Source organism: Echinops telfairi, unplaced genomic scaffold (assembly GCF_000313985.2).
Source record: "Echinops telfairi isolate 266 unplaced genomic scaffold, ASM31398v2 ScPeMD7_10;HRSCAF=50, whole genome shotgun sequence".
In the NCBI taxonomy this organism is placed as follows: Eukaryota; Metazoa; Chordata; class Mammalia; order Afrosoricida; family Tenrecidae; genus Echinops; species Echinops telfairi.
The window spans coordinates 2,029,286-2,050,045 of NW_022103907.1; the positions used below are offsets into that span (position 1 = coordinate 2,029,286).

General features: G+C 49.7%; 1 protein-coding gene across 1 annotated transcript in view; it reads right to left on the bottom strand.

Moving 5' to 3' along the window:
• Nucleotides 1-20,760, bottom strand: part of ALK (ALK receptor tyrosine kinase) — a 689,240-nt gene that overhangs the window by 97,950 nt on the left and 570,530 nt on the right. Inside the window, exons 9-11 of the mRNA XM_045287018.1 lie at nt 18,506-18,675; nt 892-986; nt 593-712 (exon numbers count right to left, since the gene is read on the bottom strand). Of these exons, the coding sequence (XP_045142953.1) occupies nt 593-712; nt 892-986; nt 18,506-18,675 (385 nt within the window). The remainder of the gene's footprint in view (nt 1-592; nt 713-891; nt 987-18,505; nt 18,676-20,760) is intronic.

The following is a 20,760-nucleotide window of genomic DNA, read 5'->3' on the forward strand; positions in this document are numbered from 1 at the left end:
CTCCCTCCTGCTATGGAGGGGCTGAGCACTCAACCCTCTGGTCTAGGGCCAGAGGCTGAGGCGGCCCGTGTTGGAAACAACAAGAAGTCCCTAGGAGGCTTTCAGCCTGAGATAGGCTGAGTTGAATAACTGTGGAGAGTAGCCAAGCTCTGGGGGGGTCAGATGTTGAAGCGGAAGCTTTGGGCGCTTTACCAGCCTCTGTGCAATGGAAAACCTGGGCCTCAAAACCAGCTGTTTTTGCAGGAAGGAAATCGGCCAGGAAGGTTTGCTTTTATTCAGTGACAGGGGAGTGGGTTTTGAGAAACTGAGCTGAGGAAAGCATACCAGCTTGCTTCGCCCCTTGATGTTAGAGCCTGGATATTCCCCTGGCATGGAAGAGCCGGGCTTCTTAGTGCAGCTTCCAGAAGCTTCCTTTGCCCAGAGGAACCCAAATAGTTGCTCATGGAGCCCCTTAGCTGGAGGGTAGGTAATCGCCCTCCTAAAAATTACGCTTACAGCCTTTAAACACTGCTCCCCACCCGGATTTCAGAACACACCTTTCCCTTCGGTGTTAGGAAATGACTTAGCTCCAACTTGTGAGTTGAAGCCTTACCTGTTGGGTCAAAGATGGGGGTCTCCCTCGGTGGATTTCTCCAGGGGGTCAGCTCCTTGTTTGGGTTTCTCTCAAACAGATTTCTTGATTTGGGGGCTGCATTCTTGTCTTCCCCGCTGACTGGAATAGAGAAGGAGAACCCGTGGTCTCAGTTAGGTGGGGCTCAGGTTTAGGGAGAGAGAGGAGTTAGCACTAGGGATAGTGGATGTGGCTTAGGGTAAGGAGGGATGGAGAGGTCACAAGGAGTCTGGGTTGGGGGACAAAACTGCCGGGGACGAAAGGGGACAGGGTGAACTCACTGGTGAGATAGCAGTCAAGGCTGATGGAGATATTGTCAAACGCCACGGTGGCTCTGGTTCCTTTCCCCCACCACGCGAGAATCTGCAGCCAGAACCTGTATGTGTCGAGAGGAGTGCAGATGAGGAGCAGCCTGGGAGTTCATGACCAGGAAGCGAGTGCTGATGACACTGCTCATCACGTGCCTGCTAGCATCCTTACCTGATCTCAGAGCAGGATGAGCATGGTGAACATCTCCCTTGACTTCTGCACCGGGAGGGAGCGCACTTACTTTCTGGAGTGTCATGCTGATTCATGGCCACCACCAGGCCCTTCAACCCAGTGTGGAGTTTGCAGCCTGGGGCCAAGGCAGACTCTAGTGATATGAGAAGACCACGTCCAATGTCTAGGTTTGCAGGGTGGAGGGTGAGTTGGCAGGCTTGATATTCAACTGGCGCTCACTCATGGGACTGAAGTTGTTATTAAAATACAGAAATGATTTTGTCTCCTTTGGTGCCTTCCGTTGTGGCTGCAGGCAGCCTGGCTGCTCCCTGTTGCCCACTGGACTTCCCAGTTATCCAGCAACCAAAGGATTACCCCAGGCGCACAAGGATCTTAGGCCTCCTACATCTGGTCTAGGATCTGCTCTAGGCAGTCGGTACAGCTACCCTGGCTGGCTGCTTGTCAGATATTAAAAGACGTTGGATCTTACCCTGGGGGCCGATTGCAACCAGCCCAGAGTGGCTCATAAAGCATTAACAGCAAACCCAATGACACATGGCTCCTCCCCATCTCTTTCATAGCCTCGTGGGATCAAGTCCTGGAGTAGGGGGCCGGGGAAGGTTTTCAAGTGAGACCAACAGAAAAAACAAACAAACAAACAAGCAAAAACCTTTAGTTAGCTTGCTCCTAGAAATTTCTCCTCCTGAAAGACTGTCAACTATCCCTTTCCTGCGGTGAAGGGAAGCTTTTCTGAGGCCCTCCCCCCCTTTCTTCAGAGATTCAAGGCAGATACCGGTATGGCCAGTGTTTAGTGTCGGTGCACCCAGGGAGGGAACTTGTTATGGACAGAATTGAGTCCTCCCGAAGGGTCTGGAATCCTATTTCGACACTGGGTTTTTTGTTATGTTCATGAGGCCATATCCCTGCCAGGAGAGCCCCTAATCTTAATCACACCTGTGTATTAAAAAGAGCAGGTTCCACCCAAAAGGAAACACCCCTGGATGGGGTGGGGGTGGTGGAATAGATGTCACATGAAGGCTGCCAAGGAGCTGAAAAGGAACTGAGGAGCACCAAGGATACAGAAGTTCAGAGTCAAGAACCTTCCCCCAGAGCGGGCAATGAGGGAACCTTGCTTGAGAGAGCCGGTGCCCTGGATTCAGACTTCCAGCCTCCTGGACTGTGTGGAAATGAACTTGCATCCGTGAAGGCCTGTGGCTTTTCTGTTATCACATCACTGGATGGCCAAGTGATAACCCATATGCATCAACCGGTGGCTGGAGGCGCAAGGTGTGGTGTGGCAGAGGAGGGCACGCCGCTTAGCAACACAAAGGAGTGGATCAGGGACATGGCTGTTGCCCTGGGTGGCCCTCAGAAACAGCAGGCCATGTCGAAGAAGCCAGAAGCCAATGGCCTCATGGAGCATGATTCATTGATAGCAAAGGCCCAGAATAGGGAATTCTTTCCAGAAAGAAGGCAGATCAGTGGTTGCCAAGGAAGGGAAATGAGCCCGAGCCTGACTGCACACCAGCACAAAGGCTCTTTTCAGAGTGTGGGAGATGCTCTAACCTGCATCGTGCTGCTGGGTGCACAGGTCCATGAAGATGGTGGAAATTGCTGAAAAATACCCTTAAAGCTGATACATTCTATGGTCTACAAATGGAACCTTGGAAAAGCTGGAAAAACAACAATAAAAACAAAGCGGTGGGAACTCAAACAACAGAGTGTTGGCAGCGTGGGGCAGCAGGGGCAGCAAACAGGGATGCTGGCAGAAGGAGGAGGCTGCCTGTGGAGGGAAAGCAGGGCAGAAAGTGCTCCGGAGCCGCGGGAAGCAGAATGTGGGAAGTAGGAAGGAAAGGCTCCCATGAAAGAAACACCAGGAAAAGCACGTGCACTCACAGGGATGTGCAGGGAGGCACAGAGCTCTGGTCAGCAAGGGGAGGCATACCGGGGCCTCGGGAACATATGAGCCTGGATGAAGCTGTCGGGTGTAGACGCTGGCCTGCCTGTTCCTGGCCAGAGAACACTTACGGCCCCTGTGGAGGCAGAACTGCAAATGGAAGGGAACCTTTGATCCAAGCCACATGTTACTGACCGACTGCCCCTAGCGGAATGACCCAGGACCCCTGTCTGGGACCCCGCGGAGCCTGAGAAATGTAGTCATCCATGAATTGCCTTTTTTGTCTTAAGGTCAAAATGAGAGACCTTAGATTAGTTTGGTTCTGAAGAAGAAAACACTGGTTATGCTGGACCCCCAGGGCCATACGCCCTGTGACGGGGTCTACACTCCCATGTGAACTAGGATAGGCCATGGGGTGCGTGTGGGAGGGGTGTCCGAAGGGGAATGCTCAAGTCCTGTTCTGGAGACTTGGGTGTGCTGGATGGGTGTGAATGGGGGTCAGGGGATCCTAGAACCCCCCCCACCTTCTCTGGCCAGCTCTGAGCCCTAGGGCCTGTGCATATTGCTCCGAATAAGCATGTACTGAATGAGCTCTATCCTGCGCATCAACTCTAGGCAATTAATGAAGAAGATGGAAGAAGACCCCGAGCATTGGAAGTGCAGCGCTGGGGAGGAGAATCTGGCACCTCTGGCAGACTGTGAGAAGAACCACCCCGTCAGTCTTACAGGGGAGAAAACCAGACTGCTCCTCCGAGTTGGGGGTGGCTTCGCCTCATCTTGCTCACTTGGGACACCTCCTGGGGAGCAGGGACGAGAAGAGGACCGCAGACTGGGCAAAGTAGAGGGCCAGCAGCCAGGAGGGAAGTCCTCGTGAGATGGATCGGCACACAGCCACCACATGGGCAGAAATGGGCCAGGAAACATATTGGTCTGTCAGACAGAAGGTCCCATGAGTTGAAGCGGACGTAATGGTGACTAAGAGTCACCTTTGTGTATCAGGTCTGGTAGGACTAAGAGAAATCAGACGGGAACACCACATGCGGGTTGCTGACTGTCCAACAGAGCGAGGCTGTATGAATAAACCAGTGTCGAGTCAGGTTGGAATTAAAAACCTGAGCAGGGCACACAATGTGCTTTGGGCGCTTAGCAGTGGTCCTCAACCTGCCTCATGCCACGACCCTTTCCTACAGTTCCTCGTGTGGTGGTGACCCCAAACCATAATATTATTTTGTTGCTACTTCATCACTGTCATTTTGCTAAATTGGGCGACCCCTGTGAAAGGGTCAATCAACCCCCAAAGGGGTTGCGACCCACAGGTTGAGAACCGCTGGCTTAAAGGAAGGAGCAAGATAGAGCAGGCCAGAGTGGCTCAGGAGGACTTCCCAGAGGTGAAAGTATTCCAGCTGAGTTGGAGGGAAAGAGGTGGATTAGAGATGTGGACTTGGGAGTGGGGAGCTGTGAAGCAGGGGTGGGGGGGTGGGAGGGCCATCTCAGAGTGGGGAGAGGCCTGGTGGGCTCTAGGGTGGGTCATGGAAGGAGTTAAAGATGGTGGGAGTATTTAAAAGCCAGGCTGAAGAGTCATCTCATTGAACATGGGAGCCACTGAAGTTCTGACAGGTCAGTAACAAAATCTGAGACGGGTCCTAGGGTGAGCGATGTGAACTGAGGAACAGTATGGAGGAAATGGGACTGGAGGTGGAGGAACAAGGCAGGGGGCAGCTGAACGAAGCAACTCGTGTGTGTGTGTGTGTGTGTGTGTGTGTGTGTGTGTGTGTCCCATGCCTTCATCAGGTTACTGCTCTCTGAGTCTGGCAAAAGGCATGGCCATGGTCTCCTTGATTTCCACAGGGGTCAGGTCCATAGATGAGCTCCCAACCAGAGCCTGTGTAGCCCTAGACCCAGCCCAGGCCGGGGGCTAACATCTCTAGGAAACCAAGCCAAACTCGCTGCCACCGAGTGGACTCTGTCTCACAAGGATCGCGGAGGACAGGGGAGCACGGCCCCTGTGGGATTTTGAGACCGTAAATCTTTATAGGAGTCAGAAGCCTCATCTTCCTTCCCCGAATGCTGCTGTTTCCAATTCCCTAGAGCAATGACAAGGGTTGGGGAGATGCTGCTCAGTTACCAAGAGGACAGGCGTCCAGAGTTGTTGAAGAAGGCGAATGGAATGATGTTACCCTGAGACGATGTCAAGCAGGCACAGCTGCCTGATGGGCCTGCACAGCGGGGGTCAGTGGCCCAGAGCCCACCCTGCCTGCCCTCTGGCCAGACTATCCCCTCCTCATCTGCCATCTGCAGGTCAAGGCCAGGCCAGGTGCTGGTCTTACTCTTGAGCCCCATGGCAGGGATATCTTGCAGGAGGGCCTGGGGTCCCTGGGCAAATCTACCACCTGGGTGCGTTTGTGTTTGTGGAGCTTTGGGAGAGAGGGGCTACATCCATGCGAACACACGTCTCTTCTAAGGAAGTTCTTCTCCCTTTCCTCTGCCGCCCTTCTCTCTGCCTGCATTCTTCATTACTGCAAGACTCGAGCTACAAAGTTCTCTGCGCAGCTACGGGGCCTCTTAGCATGGATGGGAGCATGCACGCTGGGGCTGGAACGGTTTCTAAATAGAAGACTTTCTAAAGCGCTCGGCGAGGCGACGGCGGTGGCAGCTGCTGCTTAAAAGAGCTTGATTGACACTGAGAATGGCACAGATTTCGAGGCAGGAACACTCACACAATCAGGGAAGACTGCTCAGATGTCGACGGGTAAACACATGATGCTGCTTCTGTCCACCCAGGGGCCTCACTTGCAACCCTTCCCCAGGTGCTCCAGGCTCCAGAGGCTGCAGGGCCGTGACACGTGGGATGAAGGCAGGTCAGGTTAGAGTGTGAGGCGGGGGCAGTCTGTGATGGAGGGTAAGACGAGCCTGGAGATGGAAGGAGGGGGTGAAGGTTCTCCTCTTGAGGAGATCAGGTGAGCATCACGGTCGCCCAGAGGCAGGCTTCTCTACTCTGCAGGGTATCTGCTTGCGTCTTTAGCCTGGTGGCATCGTGGGTTCCTTGAGCTGGGCTGCTAACCACAAGGTCAGCAGGTCGAAACCACCAGCTGCTCTGTGGGAGAAAGGTGAGACTTTCTAGTCCCCGTGAAGAATGCCAGTCTCAGAAACCTACGGTGGGGGGGGGGGGGTTCTTCCCTGTCCTATAGGGTCAGTATACGTTGGCATCAACTCGATGGCAGGGAGTTTGGTTTTAGGAAGAGAAGAGGTTGTCTTTGGCTCTGCCACCCCACCTCCCTCTGCTGGAGATGAGCAAGACTGGCTCAAGGCACTCAGAGACCCTCTGCATAGTCACCATTTTCGGTTGACCCTCCCCAAAAGTTCAGGTGCCAAGCCATTTTCTGGGGTCACATGCCTGTAGAAGCCATGGCCTCACATGGTGGGCTCAGCACATACTCCGGGAGCTGCTCTGGGGATGAGGGAACAAAAGGGCCGCATCCCCTTGCTGCCAGAACATTCCTGCCCTCCACCCCAAAGCTTTCCCTGCAAGTGGGGAGAGGTCTCAGAGCCCCCGGAGCTGGCAGAGCGCATCGCATCTCCTCCTCCATGGGCAGTGAGATCGAGGTGAAAGGGGAGAGGCGGCCTTTCTTGGGCCCCCAGCTCGCTCCCCTGAGACCTGTGCCCTCTAAGAACATGGCAGGCCAGGCTCTTCTCTCAGCCACTCACAGCCGTGCCAGGCTTGCCTCCTGCTCCCCAGTATCCAGCCTTTCCGTTTCTCCAAAAAGGGTGCTTTGGGATCCAAGAGCTGTTGCTCTTCCTCTTTTTTCCAGCCAGTGGGATTTGGAGCTTGTTTCTAAAATCAACGTGGCTGGAAATCTTGGTGGGAGCCTAGCTTTGCATTACAAATGCCTCCCGCCTGCCTCTGTTTTGCTCAGTTTGACTGAGAGGCCTTTTGAAAATGGGCCCCAGTGGGATTCTGGGAGGCTGGTGGTGATCACGGCAGTGGGCCAGGTTTCCAGGGGGTAGCCTCTCGGCTCCCCGGCGGATCTCTGCCTTCGAAATGGCGAGGCTGCTCATGCGCCACTCAGAAAAGGCACAGTCTCATTCAGGCAACAGACTGTTAATGGACAGTGACTATAATTCCGTATTTGCCACCCTGCCAGCCCGGGGGATCGACAAACCTAATTAAGTTCCCTTAATGATTTTAAGTAGCGGACACAGAAAGGTGTGCGTCTGAAGGTGGACTGAGGGGATAGGGAGCAGGAAACAAGGGCTGCATTCGGGAAAAGGCGTTTATCAGGTGGACACTGCGTCCCGGACGCCTCCACTTCCAGTTAGCTGGGTCTGAAGGAGCGAGCGTTCGTTCACAGCTGGGCTAGTCGGGACTTTGGCTGCTGCGGACAGAGCTGGCAGAGATGGCTGAGGGAAAATACTCACTCCAATGTCTCAGTGCACAGCTGATTTGCTCCGCAAAGGTCTTCTAAAATGGACTGGCCAAAGCTCAGGGCTCGGCATGCCTTTCTATCAGGAGAATGGATGTGAAGAAAGGGCCCTGCCATATGCACTCTGGCACTGGTGTCATTGACCTGAGTTTGAGGTTGGAGGGAAGGGTCTAATGGGCAGGGGTGGATTCACAGGGCCTCTCAGCTGTCCAGGCTGGGATAGCATGGCGGGGCTGGATGTGAGAGCCCAGAGAGAGGAGAGCACACTATCATTCCAAGGGGCAAGAGAGAGGGGGGCTGGATGTCCATGCGGCCGACCTAGGCCACATGGTCTCTAGGGACATGGCATTCAAACAACACCGGAAACGGCAGGGTCCCCTGAGAGCGTCAGAGCTCAAGACAACAGCCGAGGCAAACCTTCGGGCCGCCACTGCCCAGGATGCTTTTCCTGCCAACCCTTCTTAGCTCATCCAGCGGGAGCCTTCTTGGCCCATCCAAAGCCTTCGGTCTCATTCTGTCTCACACGTCCCCCATACTATTTGTGAACTACCCACTCATGCTTCTCATTGGAGTGCCTGGGTGTCAGTTTCGGCTTCTCTCTGGATATGCAGACATTTCGGCACTGGCCACCCTTGTGCCCTTGGCAGCTCTCCTGGCTTGGGACCTGAAGGGTCGGTATGGACCACGATGGTGGCGCACCCAGAGGGAGCGGCGAGAGGGCCCCAGGAAAGGGTTGTCTGTGAGGGCGAGTTAGCAAGCGGCTCAGCCTGGTGGGGTCTGAGTCTCAGGAGACAAAGCTATTTCCTTGGCAGGGACCTGGGTGAGTCATGGGCACTTTCTGAGCCCCGGCCTGCACGTCGAACTCTAAAATGTGGGCCTGTTCTAGTGGAAGCCTGGCTGAGGCACGGAGGACTGTAATTTGTTGTTCCTGATTTATATTCTATTTCGATTGGATTATCTGGGCATGCTGGGGCGGGGGGGAGACGAAGCCCCTGACTCTCAGAAAGAGTGACGGTCTTGGAAACCCACCTGCAGGGTCACGATGACCTGGCGTGAACTCGATGGCAATGAGCTTGGGGGTTTCAGGAGGAGAGAGGGGGCAGAGGTGAGGACAGAAGTTACCGTTCCAAAGGGGGCGTGGGTGGGCAGGGTGTGGACAGATGATGGCTGTGGTGGTGTGGGCTAGGTGGAAGGCGTGTGTGGGATGCGAAGCAGGGAGCTAGATATGCAGGTATGGGACTCAGGTGGAGATAAAGACAGACTCAGGTCTGAGTCATCTGCATAGGAGGTGATGGTAGGAGCCCAGAGCACCCTGCGGTTCCCGGGACAGCAGCTATACAGCTGGAGTCAGCCTGCCTGCAAATACCACCTGCCTGGCTTGAGCCCTCACTTCCAAGACAGCAGACCTCGTGCCTGGGGAGGAAGGGCTGAGAACAAGGGCTACCCTTTCAGAGACACGGAGAGTTATGAAAAATATATCTATCTGTTGACTTGTAAACTGGTCTGTGGATGTTACCAAGACAATCTCGAACAGATTTGAACATCCTGTTATTCTAAAGGGGTTCATTTATTGCCATTTGGAGCAACTCTTTCTAAAACCAGGCTCATGGACCGGATCTGTCTCGCTGCTCTGCTCTCTTGATTGTGGAAACTTAGCAATCAAAAGCAACAACTTGTCCCAAACATCACAGTAAATCAGTGTTAGAAATAGGATTTAAGGCTCAGAATTGCTAAGCTGCTTCTTGCTTCAATGATCTGGGATATTTTCTGAGACAGAAACACGGCCAGATCCTTGCAGAGTTATGAGTGCCCGATTTGTATATAGCCATGCCTGGTTGCACACTGTGATGGTGACCCTTCACCAGCAGTACCCACCTCCCCCCTTCAGAGGGCTGACCTCAGGCTGCTCTGGGGCAAGGGCACCAGTCAGCAGGAGAGGAAGGGTCTCTATTCCTCTGGCTCCTTCCTGCCCCTTCTCTGAGGTCTACCTCCCGGCTCCGTTCATTTAGCATTTGGTTCCTTGTGGGAGTTTCCTGTCATCCCCCTGGTTCTGGCTCCCCAACCTCTGTCACAATGGCTGCCTATCCCCCACAGCTTGAAATCCAAAACACAATACGGTCTCACACCTACACCCACCCAGCCTTTCCCCTGGAGACCGCTCAGCATTCTCTCACATGCTCTAGTTGACCCCAGGAGTACATCCCTGGCCCTAAGCCTCTGTTCCCCTTGATGGACTTCTCTGGAATGTCCTCTTCCAATTTCCCCACGACCTAGAACTTGATGGGAACTGACAGCAATAGCAATACATGTCCTTTGTGGTTCAGGATATAATACACCTGCTTTCTCCAGGGAGCCTCCCCTGACTACTCTGATCTGTGGAAGCCACTGTGTGACCGCCCCCTCCCCCCACGACACTAGACTCTCTGCAAGGCTGGTGTCAGTACTTGCCTCTCAGGCACCTGCTGAGCATCCCCTCTGGGGTGCAGGCCCTATGACATTAGGTCAAACATGCTTCTCCTTTGTGCCCGACGACAATGTGCCACCCCGGGCCACTTCCCTCCTCACTTCTTGGTTCTTGGTCTTTCCCACCAAAGACCTGGATCTGTTGCTTTACTCTGGTGATTTCCAAGTATGCTGGACCTTTCAAAAGCAGAGGAAGCGCTTCTTGGGCTTAATATATACTCTACTGAATCAGAGTCTCTTGGGTGGGACCCAGGATTCTGCATGCACAAAAAAGGAAAAGGTTGGCCACATGGTCATCGTGTCCAGCTAGGTTTGCCAATACTGTCCTGTGCTAAGTTTTTACAAAAATGTTTTTCCGTGTATTTTTCCTTAATAGATAGAAAGTGTTCAAGGGGAAAAAATTCTGCCAGGAGATAAGGTTTTGCTACATCATAAATCCTTGGGAATGGAGCATTCATATCTTAGAATAGATCCTGGGATTGATCTCAGTCTTGAATTATGAGCACTCTTGGAGAAGAAACCTGGTCAATGCTCTCTGCTGAAGGAGGAGCCAGAAGTCTCTGGTGACATTCTCCCTGGTGTCTGAGATGGGGCTGCATGTCTTGGCTTAGCTTACGACACCTTGTATCACTTGTTTTTACTCTGAGCCATTTCCCCTACTTCATAGAGTTTCTACAGGTGGATTTGCAGTCATAGATCACCTGTCCTTTCTCCCTAGTCCCTCCTAGTCGGGAAGCTCTGCTGCCGTCTAGTCACCATGAAAGCAGCATACAAGCCTGCTCGGACAAACAAGTGATGGCAACACAAGAGGTGCATCGGCCCCACATTAAACCAGGGTCTCCCACACCGAAGACAAGAATTCTACCACTAGTTCGACTGCCCTCCCCCTAGGTAAGAATAAGTCATGAGAACACCCCTCCAGGAGCCTCCCCACCACAGAAATATGCTCTATGAAAGGAGAGCATTGTGATTGACAGAGTCCCACCTAAAAGGGGGATTCTGTGAATGATAGACAAGGATTGAATGGAGGGGGTGGGGTGGGGTGGGGGCGGGTCAACAAGTCTCGGTTCTATGTAGTTTCTGATAGAAACACATAAAAACATAACTCTCGGTATAACCGATCCCATTTGAAAGATGCATTTGTGGAAAACACCACTAGTCATTTAGGACCAAGGCTGCAAAGGGAACCGGGTATCTGACTACTTCGAGAGGAGCCGTTTTTTTCTCGTTAGACTATGTATATTGGGTACCGCTAAAAGCTTTTATAATGCTAGTGTTGGGGAATGGCACCTACCCCGGTGTGGTACGGTAGGTGCTTTATAGTTTGACTGTACAAGCGCCGTGATTTGTGGGACAGGATTTGATCCAAGGTGTTTTCAAATCCATCTAGTAACGAGCTGAACGTAACACATCCACTTCTGCTTGCTATGCGTGTCAAGCCTTCTGACGGCGTGGGACTGCTGCGCTTAATTTAGCAGGCGATATGATTAGGAGGAGGAAACGTAAGGGCATATTCCCCGCAAGAGACCAATGGAACACAGGGAGAGAGCCTGCTTGCTTTTGAGTTGAGAGGTATCTGCATGGAGGAAGGATGGAAGACAGATGCCGGTGCAGAGACAAATGTTTCTGCTAAGGAGAAATAGTTGCGGGAGGTGGCTGTGACATAATGAGATGCTTTTAAGTATCCGTGAAGCATGATTGGGCTTGGTGTGGGCCCTCCCCCTTACACGGAGAGGGTCTCTCACTCTGGAAGCCAGGGATGGCCCCTTGCTGAAAGCCTGCTTGACTGGACACTGCCCTTTGGAGGTTTTTCTCATTACTCTTCATCGTACGGTTCTCTTGTGAACATGGTGTTGTGACGATCACAGGACAGCATTATTTCTTTCCATTGACACTGCTTGTGAATGGGCAGCATGCAGTTCCCCGGATCGGGCCTGTCCTGTCCTCAACCTTCATCTAGCTCGGTTGGGGAGATGACTGTGGTGCTGGAGCAATCTGACCACAGCTGTGCTCTCTGTCACTAGCTCTTCCTTCTCGTGAGGACCAAGACATCACGTGAGGATCCAAGTCCACCTGATAAAGTGATTCTGATAGGACAGCGGCCAGAGACAGAGGGTACAGGTGCCAGACAAGTCCCTAAAGAGAATGTCTTGTCCCCAGGCTAACAGATGCCATCCTGGTTCATCTGCTGGGACATAGGCATTGCTTTGATAACCAGAACACCCTGTAGTAGAATTTGCCATCATGTGATTCTGTCTGTTATGTTAGATACAGGTTGGACAGGGGAGGAACGTGAGATAGAAATTATCGATGGATTCAGCTGGAATTTGCTAATAGGAAGGAGCTTCCAAAAGTCTGTGGAAAAATTGAATGGGAAGATAATGAGATTTTTTTTCATGAACTTTTGGAAGCCACCATGTGTATGTAATTTTCCTCAAGACACCATCAGCCAACGCATTGGGCATACTCTGTGTTAGACATTGTACTAGGGATTGAGAAAACAGTGACATACAGACTAATATGGCTTTGCTTCCTCAGTACAGCTGGTGGTTTCGAACTGCTGACCTTGAGGTTCAATAGCAGTAAGTTTGTGTTTGAATTTGTTTAGGGAATGAAGTTCATGCCACTTCCAAGAGCCATGGCTGGGGAGCTGTCCACCAAGTGGTTGCTGAACACCTGAAGCCAACTGCTAACATTTACTTCGGGGGTGGGGTTGGATTGCTCTTTCTTTTCTCCATTACATTAAAAAATCTACATAATTACGTTTTCTTCCACTTTTTCTCCTTCCATTTCCATTTTCTGTAATCCAGGCAGCTTACTCTCTCTGGACAGATAAGGAAGTGAGTGTTCCTTGCTCCTCCTCCATCGGGAGACATAACAGAGCATTCATGGCTGATAATTCAGGAAATAACTTTATCGTTGTAAAACTGGTCATTCCTACCTCTACTGAAGCATTAGGTGGAGACATTATTATTATTACATTAGAGTTATTACTGATTAGGCATTTACTGTTGGTCATGCCGTTCACCAAGCATTGTGCTTGTGATCTGTTTCACAGAACATCGTTTGACTCAGAATATCAGTCATTGTGATTTGTGCTATTTAGTCAATACATTATTGTGGACCCCACATAACCAAGAGATGAGGCTGGAGGGAGTGAAAGATAAAATTCATTGAATCCTACTACCTACTGATGCGTTTCGTATTCCCTGCATGTATTCCTTACTACGATCTTGCAAAGTAGAACCATTATTGTGCAGGTGAGGATGCTGAGACTCTGGGAGGTGAGGTCAGTGGCTGACGTCAGGCAGCCCAGGCATTTTGAAATCTGAAACTCTGGAATTCTAATGCCTGTGCTCTTTCCTACATGGGTGTTTCTCTAGTTGATGGGGCCAGTCGCATTTAAAATCGAGTTCGATTTTAGAAAGTGGAAATGATGCTGCTTCTTTCTTCTGCGGCTCCATTCACCTCTGGGTCTTGAGGCCCCCTATAAAAGCTACAGCTCTGGGAAGGCAGCTTTTGGCACTGAGCTTGCCAGTGGTGTGCAAGGGGCTGGTGGGTGAAGGTACTCTTGTTTTTCCTAATTGCACACTTACTAGGTCATGAAGCATAGTCAACCCCAGCTGGCCTTTGTTTGAAGCCCCACTGGACAGTTTGGTTTCAGTATCAATATTGGAAATGTCAGTCTGGTAAACAGCCTTTCACAGGGAGGAGGGAGGCTAGGAACAATGCCTCCTTCAAATGAAACTCTAGCGGAGGGGAGTGAACCGAGTCACCATCTTACTTGCTTGACATCCCCTGGAGTGGCTTTGAAAGACAGGACTTGCTGAATTGAGGCGGAAAGAAAAGACACCAAAACAGCCTTTTTGATTCATCTGAATACATTTAGCATCTCCCAGCAGGAGAGCTCGTACATCACCCTCCTGTTCTCTATCCCTGTATACAGCCCCACAAGTGCTAAGGACCATAGACTCCCCTTCCTCCACTTTAATTAAGTCCATTTGTCCTGGGGGCCCTGAGCCCCACAATGTCCACAAGCTTTGATCTTTCGACCTCGAACTTCTGAAGGAGTCGGCAGCTGGTGCTCCCAGGGAGGACGGGACCATGGCCTGTGAAGGTGCAGCTTGGGTTATGAGCTCTGGGGAACAGCAGCCTCTGTGGTGTTTGAGTGAAGACTTTGAGACCCACCTCTCTACTTACGAGGCTGGTGCCCACTGATGCCACCATCCATCTTGCTGCAAGTCCTTGGCCCACAGTTTTCCAAGGTGGAGCCATCAAGATCACAATTTGAGTGTTTCCGGAACCTCATGTGGAGGCGGCTCTGCTTGATAGGATATGATATTTAGCCAACGGAAGAGGACTCTCCTCCTCCAGACCCAATCTAATGTCCCCTTGACAGAAATGACAGCTCCTTTTGATCTGAAGCAGAGCAGCACAAACCATCAAGAGCTCAGCATGACACAGATGAGCATCATCACAGGAGTGCTGTCACGCCCAGGCCAGCTTCCGTTCAAGCACTGCTGGCTCCAGGCAGACTGCAGGTGGCAGACTAGTGCCGTCCGGGGGAGACAAGGAGCAGCTGAACTCAGTGGTCCCTGCTCCAGTGCGGAGTCCTACAGAATGAACCATTTCCTAGTCTAACCCTCTCCGTTTAAAATGGACGAGACCGAGGACCAACAAAGCCAAGCACGTCTTCATGGTCACAGAGGTCACTGGTGAGCAGATCCAGAGAGGAGCCAAGTCCCACCTGGGAGGTGGAAGCGCTGTTCCGCGTGCTGAATGATTTGTATCCATCGTTGTCAACCTGATTGGGGGACTTGACTTCCCAGAGCCCTGGACTTAGAGCCAGGGCCTCGGAGGCATTTCATCTCTTTGGATGTAAGGTTCTTTACTTGTAAAAGGCCAGGGATGGGAGAATGATCAGAGGAGATTTTTGTCAGGTTTTTGTTTTAAAATAACCATGAAACGAAATGACAGATGGAAAAATTAAGGCAAAGTCAAGTAGGAGAAAAAGCTGTAGATACATAAAGCCTGATTTGGGATTGGAATAACTCTAAAAAAGAAGAACTGCAAACATTCATTAATAACTGCAACATGGAATGTACAAAGAATAACTATAAAACTGGGAAGTTGTCACGAATGAAACTGAATGCATAAAGATCAAAATCCTAGGCACTAATGAGCTGGAGTGGACTAGTTTGGGCTGTTTTTAAGCAGACAGTCCTATGATCTCCTATGCTACGAGTGGCAAATTGAGGAGGAATGATGCTACCTTCATTGCCAAAAAGAACAATTCAAGATCTACCCTGAAGTACAACCTTGTCAGCAAGAGGATCGTAGCCATATACCTACAAAGAAGCGGTTAGTAGGACTATCATTCAAATTTGTGGACCAACCACTAATGCTACGGTGAAGACATTGAAGATTTTTCTTCTTCTTCTTTTTTTTATAAATCATTTTATTAGGGGCTCATACAACTCTTATCACAATCCATACATACATCAATTGTGTAAAGTGCATTTGTACATTCATTGCCCTCATCCTTCTCAAAACATTTCCTCTCCACTTAAGCCCCCGGCATTAGGTCCTCATTTTCCCCTCCCTCCCCGCTCCTCCCTCCCTTATGAGTCCTTGATAATTTATAAATTGTTATTTTGTCATATCTTGCCCTGTCCGACATCTCCCTTCACCCACTTTTTAGTTGTCCATCCCCCAGGGAGGAGGTCACATATACTTCCTTGTAATCGGTTCCCTCTTTCCTACCCACTCTCCCTCTACCCTCCCAGTATCGCCACTCACACCACTGTTCCTGTAGGGATCATCTGCCCTGGACTCCCAGTATTTCCAGTTCCTATCTGTACCAGTGTAAATCCTCTGGTCTAGCCAGACTTGCAAGGTAGAATTCGTGATGATAGTGGGAGCGGAAGATTTTTATCAACTTTCGCAGTCTGAAATTGATCAATCATGCAAGCAGAGATGCATTGGATAATTACTGGTGATTGGAAGGTTAAAGTTGGAAACAAAGCCAAAGCTGAAACATATGGCCTGAGTGGCACACGCAACAATGGAGATCACCTGATGGAATTTGGCCAGACCAACAATTTATCCATTGAGTATACCTCCAGCCTCCCAACCATGTAAACCACCATGATACATGAGAACTTCACCAGATGTGATCTACAGGAGTCATATCCACTACATCTGGTACACAAGCTCCATACCCTCCATAAGAGAAAAGCCAGGGGGCAACTGCAAATTCTATTATCAGTTGCTCATAGATGAGTTCAAGTTGAAGAAAATTACATCAAGCTCTCAAGAACAAAAGTGCATCCCACCTGATTTAGAGAACGTCTCAAGAATCAATTTGAGCCATTGAACACTGATGACAGGAGCAGATAATTTATGGGATGGAATCTAGAATATCATGCACAAAGAAAGAAGAAAGATAATTAAAAAGAGGGAAGGGGAGGAGGGAGGACCAAATGGCTATCACAAGACTCTAAACCTTGCTGTTAAACGATCGAGAAATGATCATTTTAAAGAGCTGAAGAGAAAGTTTCAAAGGGCATCTGAGAAGAGGAACTACACAGTCAAAGGGAAGAACATGCTCATCATTTCTCATGTTGAAAGAACCGAAGGAAAAGTCAAGTCTCAGTTGAACTATTGAAGGATTCCACGGGCAAAATAACGAATGATGCAGGAAACACCAAAAATGATAGATGGGCAAAAGGAAGATAGAAGGAATACACAGTCACAGTACCAAAAATCATCGATCAACTATTCAACCATATTATCAAGAACCAATGATAATGAAGGAAGAAGTCAAAGCTTCATTTAAGGTGTTAGCTAAAAACAAAGCTCAAAAGAATAGGCAGAAAGAATACCAATTGAAATATTTTAACCAATGGGTGCAATACTGGAAGCACTCACTTCTCTATGCCAAGACAGAAGATTGCCACCTGGCCAAGCTATATTTATGTTCACCCCAAAGAATGGTGACCCCAAAGAATATGGACATGACTATCACACGAGTAAATCTTTTTTGCTGAAGGTCATGAAAACATGGCTGCAAGAGTACACTATCAGGGAACTAACTGTCAGAACTTCAAGCCGTGATCAAAGGAGGGTGTGAGACAAAGGACACCATTGCTATTGTCAGACGGTTCTTGACCAGAAGCAAAGAATACCTGAAAGATGTTTACCAGCATCTTATTAACCATGCAAGTCATTCAACTGTGTGGATCATAATCAATGATGGAGAACATTGTGAGGAATGGGAATTCCAGAATACATAATTGTGGTCATGTGAAACGTGTGTGTATATATACCAAGAGTGGACAGAGGCATTTTGAGGGGCTTAAGATCAGGAACGGGGTGCACCAGGGTTGCATCCTTTCCTTATACTTATTCAATCTGTCTGCTGACCAAAGAGCTGGAGGAGCTGGGCCACAGGAAGAAGGAGATGACATACCATATATACTTGAGTAAAAGCCAACCCGAATATCAGCCGAGGCACCTAATTTTACCACAAAACTGCATTCAAATGTGCAGAGAAACTCGGCTTATACACGAGTATCTACCGTAACTTGCTTGCTGAAAGTGAAGATGAAGGAAAGCCCCTCCTGCTAAAGAGCAAAGAAAACAGCTTCCAACATGCGTTTCACCGCAACAGAAAGAAAACAAACAGAGACCCACGTGGACCAACACGTATCTCCCCAATCAATGGAGACAAGACTCAAGGTCTCAAGGATTTCGTGAGACTTGGCTCCACAATCGACGCCCAGGAAAACATCAGTCAAGAAACCAAATGACCGATGGCACTGGCCAAATCTGCTGCAAAAGACCTTTAAAGTGCGAAGAAGCAAGGCTGTCACTCTGAGGACGAGGAGGCACCAGACCCAAGCCATGCCATTTTCAGTCATCTCTTGTACACGCAAAGGCTAGACAATGAATGCAGAAGAATCGATATCTTTGAATTAGGGAATTATGGCCTTGGCAAAGCAATGAGCCAAACCTCAGACCATCAGAGGAGTAAACCTATCTGTGTTTGGAGGAGTCCGACCAGCATGCTCCTTGGAAGCAAGGCTGGCAAGACTTCGTCTCACATACTTTTGACATGTAACTAGAGGAGACTGGTCCCTGAAGAAGGACATCACCCGGTCAAGTAGAGGATAAGCCAAAAAGAGGAAGACCTTTAAGAAGATGGACTGACACAGTGCCCACAACAACGGACTCAAAGGCAGCGAGCCAGTGACCGGCGTGAGGATTGCACAGGCCCGGGCAATGCTTGGGTCTATTATACAAAGCGTTCCTGGGAGATGGCGCTCACTTGAGAGCATCGAACAACAACAGTTAGACATAATAGACCTTGTTCACTTTCCCCATATATTTTACACAATCAGTGAGACCTGGCCAGTCATGATGGCAGTGAATGCTCATCAACATTGAACTTCTCAGAGCTTCTTTGTGTGTCCTGTCAACGTTGTGTGTGTGTGTGTGTGTGTGTGTACATGTGCGCATGGGTGTGCCTGTGTTCTGATGTGTGAGTTTGTGTGTCCAGGATGGAGGAGGCAGGGGTAGGCTCTTGCTGCACGTTGGCTGGTGGAGAAAAGGGGGCGGAAGGGAGTGGCCTACCTGTCAGACACGTCGAGGAGAGGCAGCAGGATGCACTGCCACAGATCCAAGCCTTCGTTGGCGGCACCATGCCAGACCAGCCTGCTCTGTTCCTTTCCTGTTTTGTTCTCCACCAGCACCAAGGAAATGTTCCCCTTCAGGACTCCACGGATGAGCCAGGACATTCGGAGCTGTGAGGGGGAGAAGAGCCAGAAGAGTAAAATGTTATTGCCGGAAGAAAGCTGCAGGGAAGTCTTCCTGGAACCCTCGATGGAAGTGTACAGGATTTGGGTGGAGACTCACCCAAGGTCTGCCCAGTGAGGAGAGCGGGAGGGGACAAACGGATCTTACTCACTGTCTCTCAGAACAGCTTCCATTAAGATTCATGCGACTGTGTAGGGTCCAGCCATGGGCAGTTTGGGAGCTTTGTTGAGGTTGGTGTTACCATCCTACACTACATAAGACTCTGTCTCGAAGGTGAGAGCCAGATCATGGAAGCATTAAAGGAGCTTCTAAGGAAGAGTCAAAGATTGTAGTCTATGAACATGGGTGCCAGGTATTCACGGCCACACACATTGCCAAGGCTTGCCGGCAGCCTGGGTTAGGACTGAGGTATAGAGGAAATTGTCCTTGGAAGCCCAAGAAGGAAAGAACACTCTTGATGCCTTGATTCTAGACGTCTGGCCTCCAGGACGGTGAGACAACACATCTCTGTTGTTTCAAGCCACCTAGCTTGGGGTGGTTTGTCACAGGAGGGCAAGGAAAGTAATAGAGGCCTCATTCCCTGGGATCTTGGGCAAGTGATTTTGTGACTTTTATTGCCTAGGGTGGTTTTTTAATTCCTTCCTTAAGTATCTCAATAATCAATTGTGAATGATGTTACACTTTATGCCGTGCATTAGCCAACTTTGACTTGAACCTGTGGTACTGGTACATAGCGAGCAGGCCAACATCGGCAGAGCACGCTATTGTAACACGGCTGTCTTCCAGGACGGGGATGCTCACTTTACCAAAAGGAAGCTATAACTTGTGCTCGCAGAGTGTCTTTATTAATGATTCCGATGGAATGGTTCTCAGGATATTTGAAAGGAAATTATAACTAATAATCTTTTTGAGAAAAGTCTAAGACATTTTTCACCCAGAGGCAATTTACACCGCAAACAAGGTCTCTGGCCTTTGGGTTCAAAATAATAGAGGTTGTACTTTGATAGAAAAAAATCTACAAACAACATGTAGAATGAAGGACAACTGTATCGTATCATTGCCCCAAATATTCCTGTGCAGGTTGTATAATAACCAAAATGTCTATTGTAGAAAAGTAGATAAAATATGTTCTACACCAAGCTGATGTTTTCCTGGGCTATGGTGTCATTCTTTGCTGGGATTCTCATTAATTGAGGACATATTTCTTTGTAAATGACTACCTTTCCCCTCCTGGTCTCTCAGGCCGGCACCGACTTACACTTAGATCAAGGAGGTTAAGTACTATGACATGCATGAGACCAACATTTCCCACTCACTTGCATACCAACCCTTGACTTATAGGGCCACCCCTGGGCATTGGATTTCCCAGGTACTGTTTGACTTCTGAGATCCTAAAATTGGTGAACTTCATTTATAACAACAGCCTCTTCACTTAGAATAGTCTACTTATTTTCCCATATCGAGAATACCAACATTTGTCTTTATTGACAATTCCCAGGTTAATATGGTTAAGTCTGCTAGTCGTGAACGATCGCTTGGCTCTCTTGCGCAGCCTGGAAACCAGGATGGAAAATTGTAATCCCACTTTGGCTAACGCTCTTCTGTCAGCTCTCAGCCCATGTCAAGCAATGCCCACTTGGGGAGAAGGCTTGCTTTCTCTCCTTTTGTCCTTTGGCCACAAGATATGGCTGCGTTGAGCTTCCGTGAATTCAGACTGTCGAAGCTCCAGGCCCTGGACAGCTGGGGGTACTTGTTCGTCTACTCTTGACTTCTGAACACAGTGCAATGGCAGTTCAGTCTTCCTCTACTGCCTCAAACACTGATGCTGTCATCTCAAAGTCTCCTGCTCTCAATCCGTGATCATGATTCCTATACTACCGAGACAGGTGGACTGTGCCAGATGTAGTTTCCTTCCACATGTATCTTCCTCCTCCTTATTCATCTCGGAAGCACAAGCACCGATGTATCCATTCTTTGTCTTCTTTTCATATCTTAGAGGAAGATGCATCTTTCATTTTCTTCTAGGTTAGCCCCTTCCCGTTTAACCTCAAACTGATTTATACTTTCTTTCT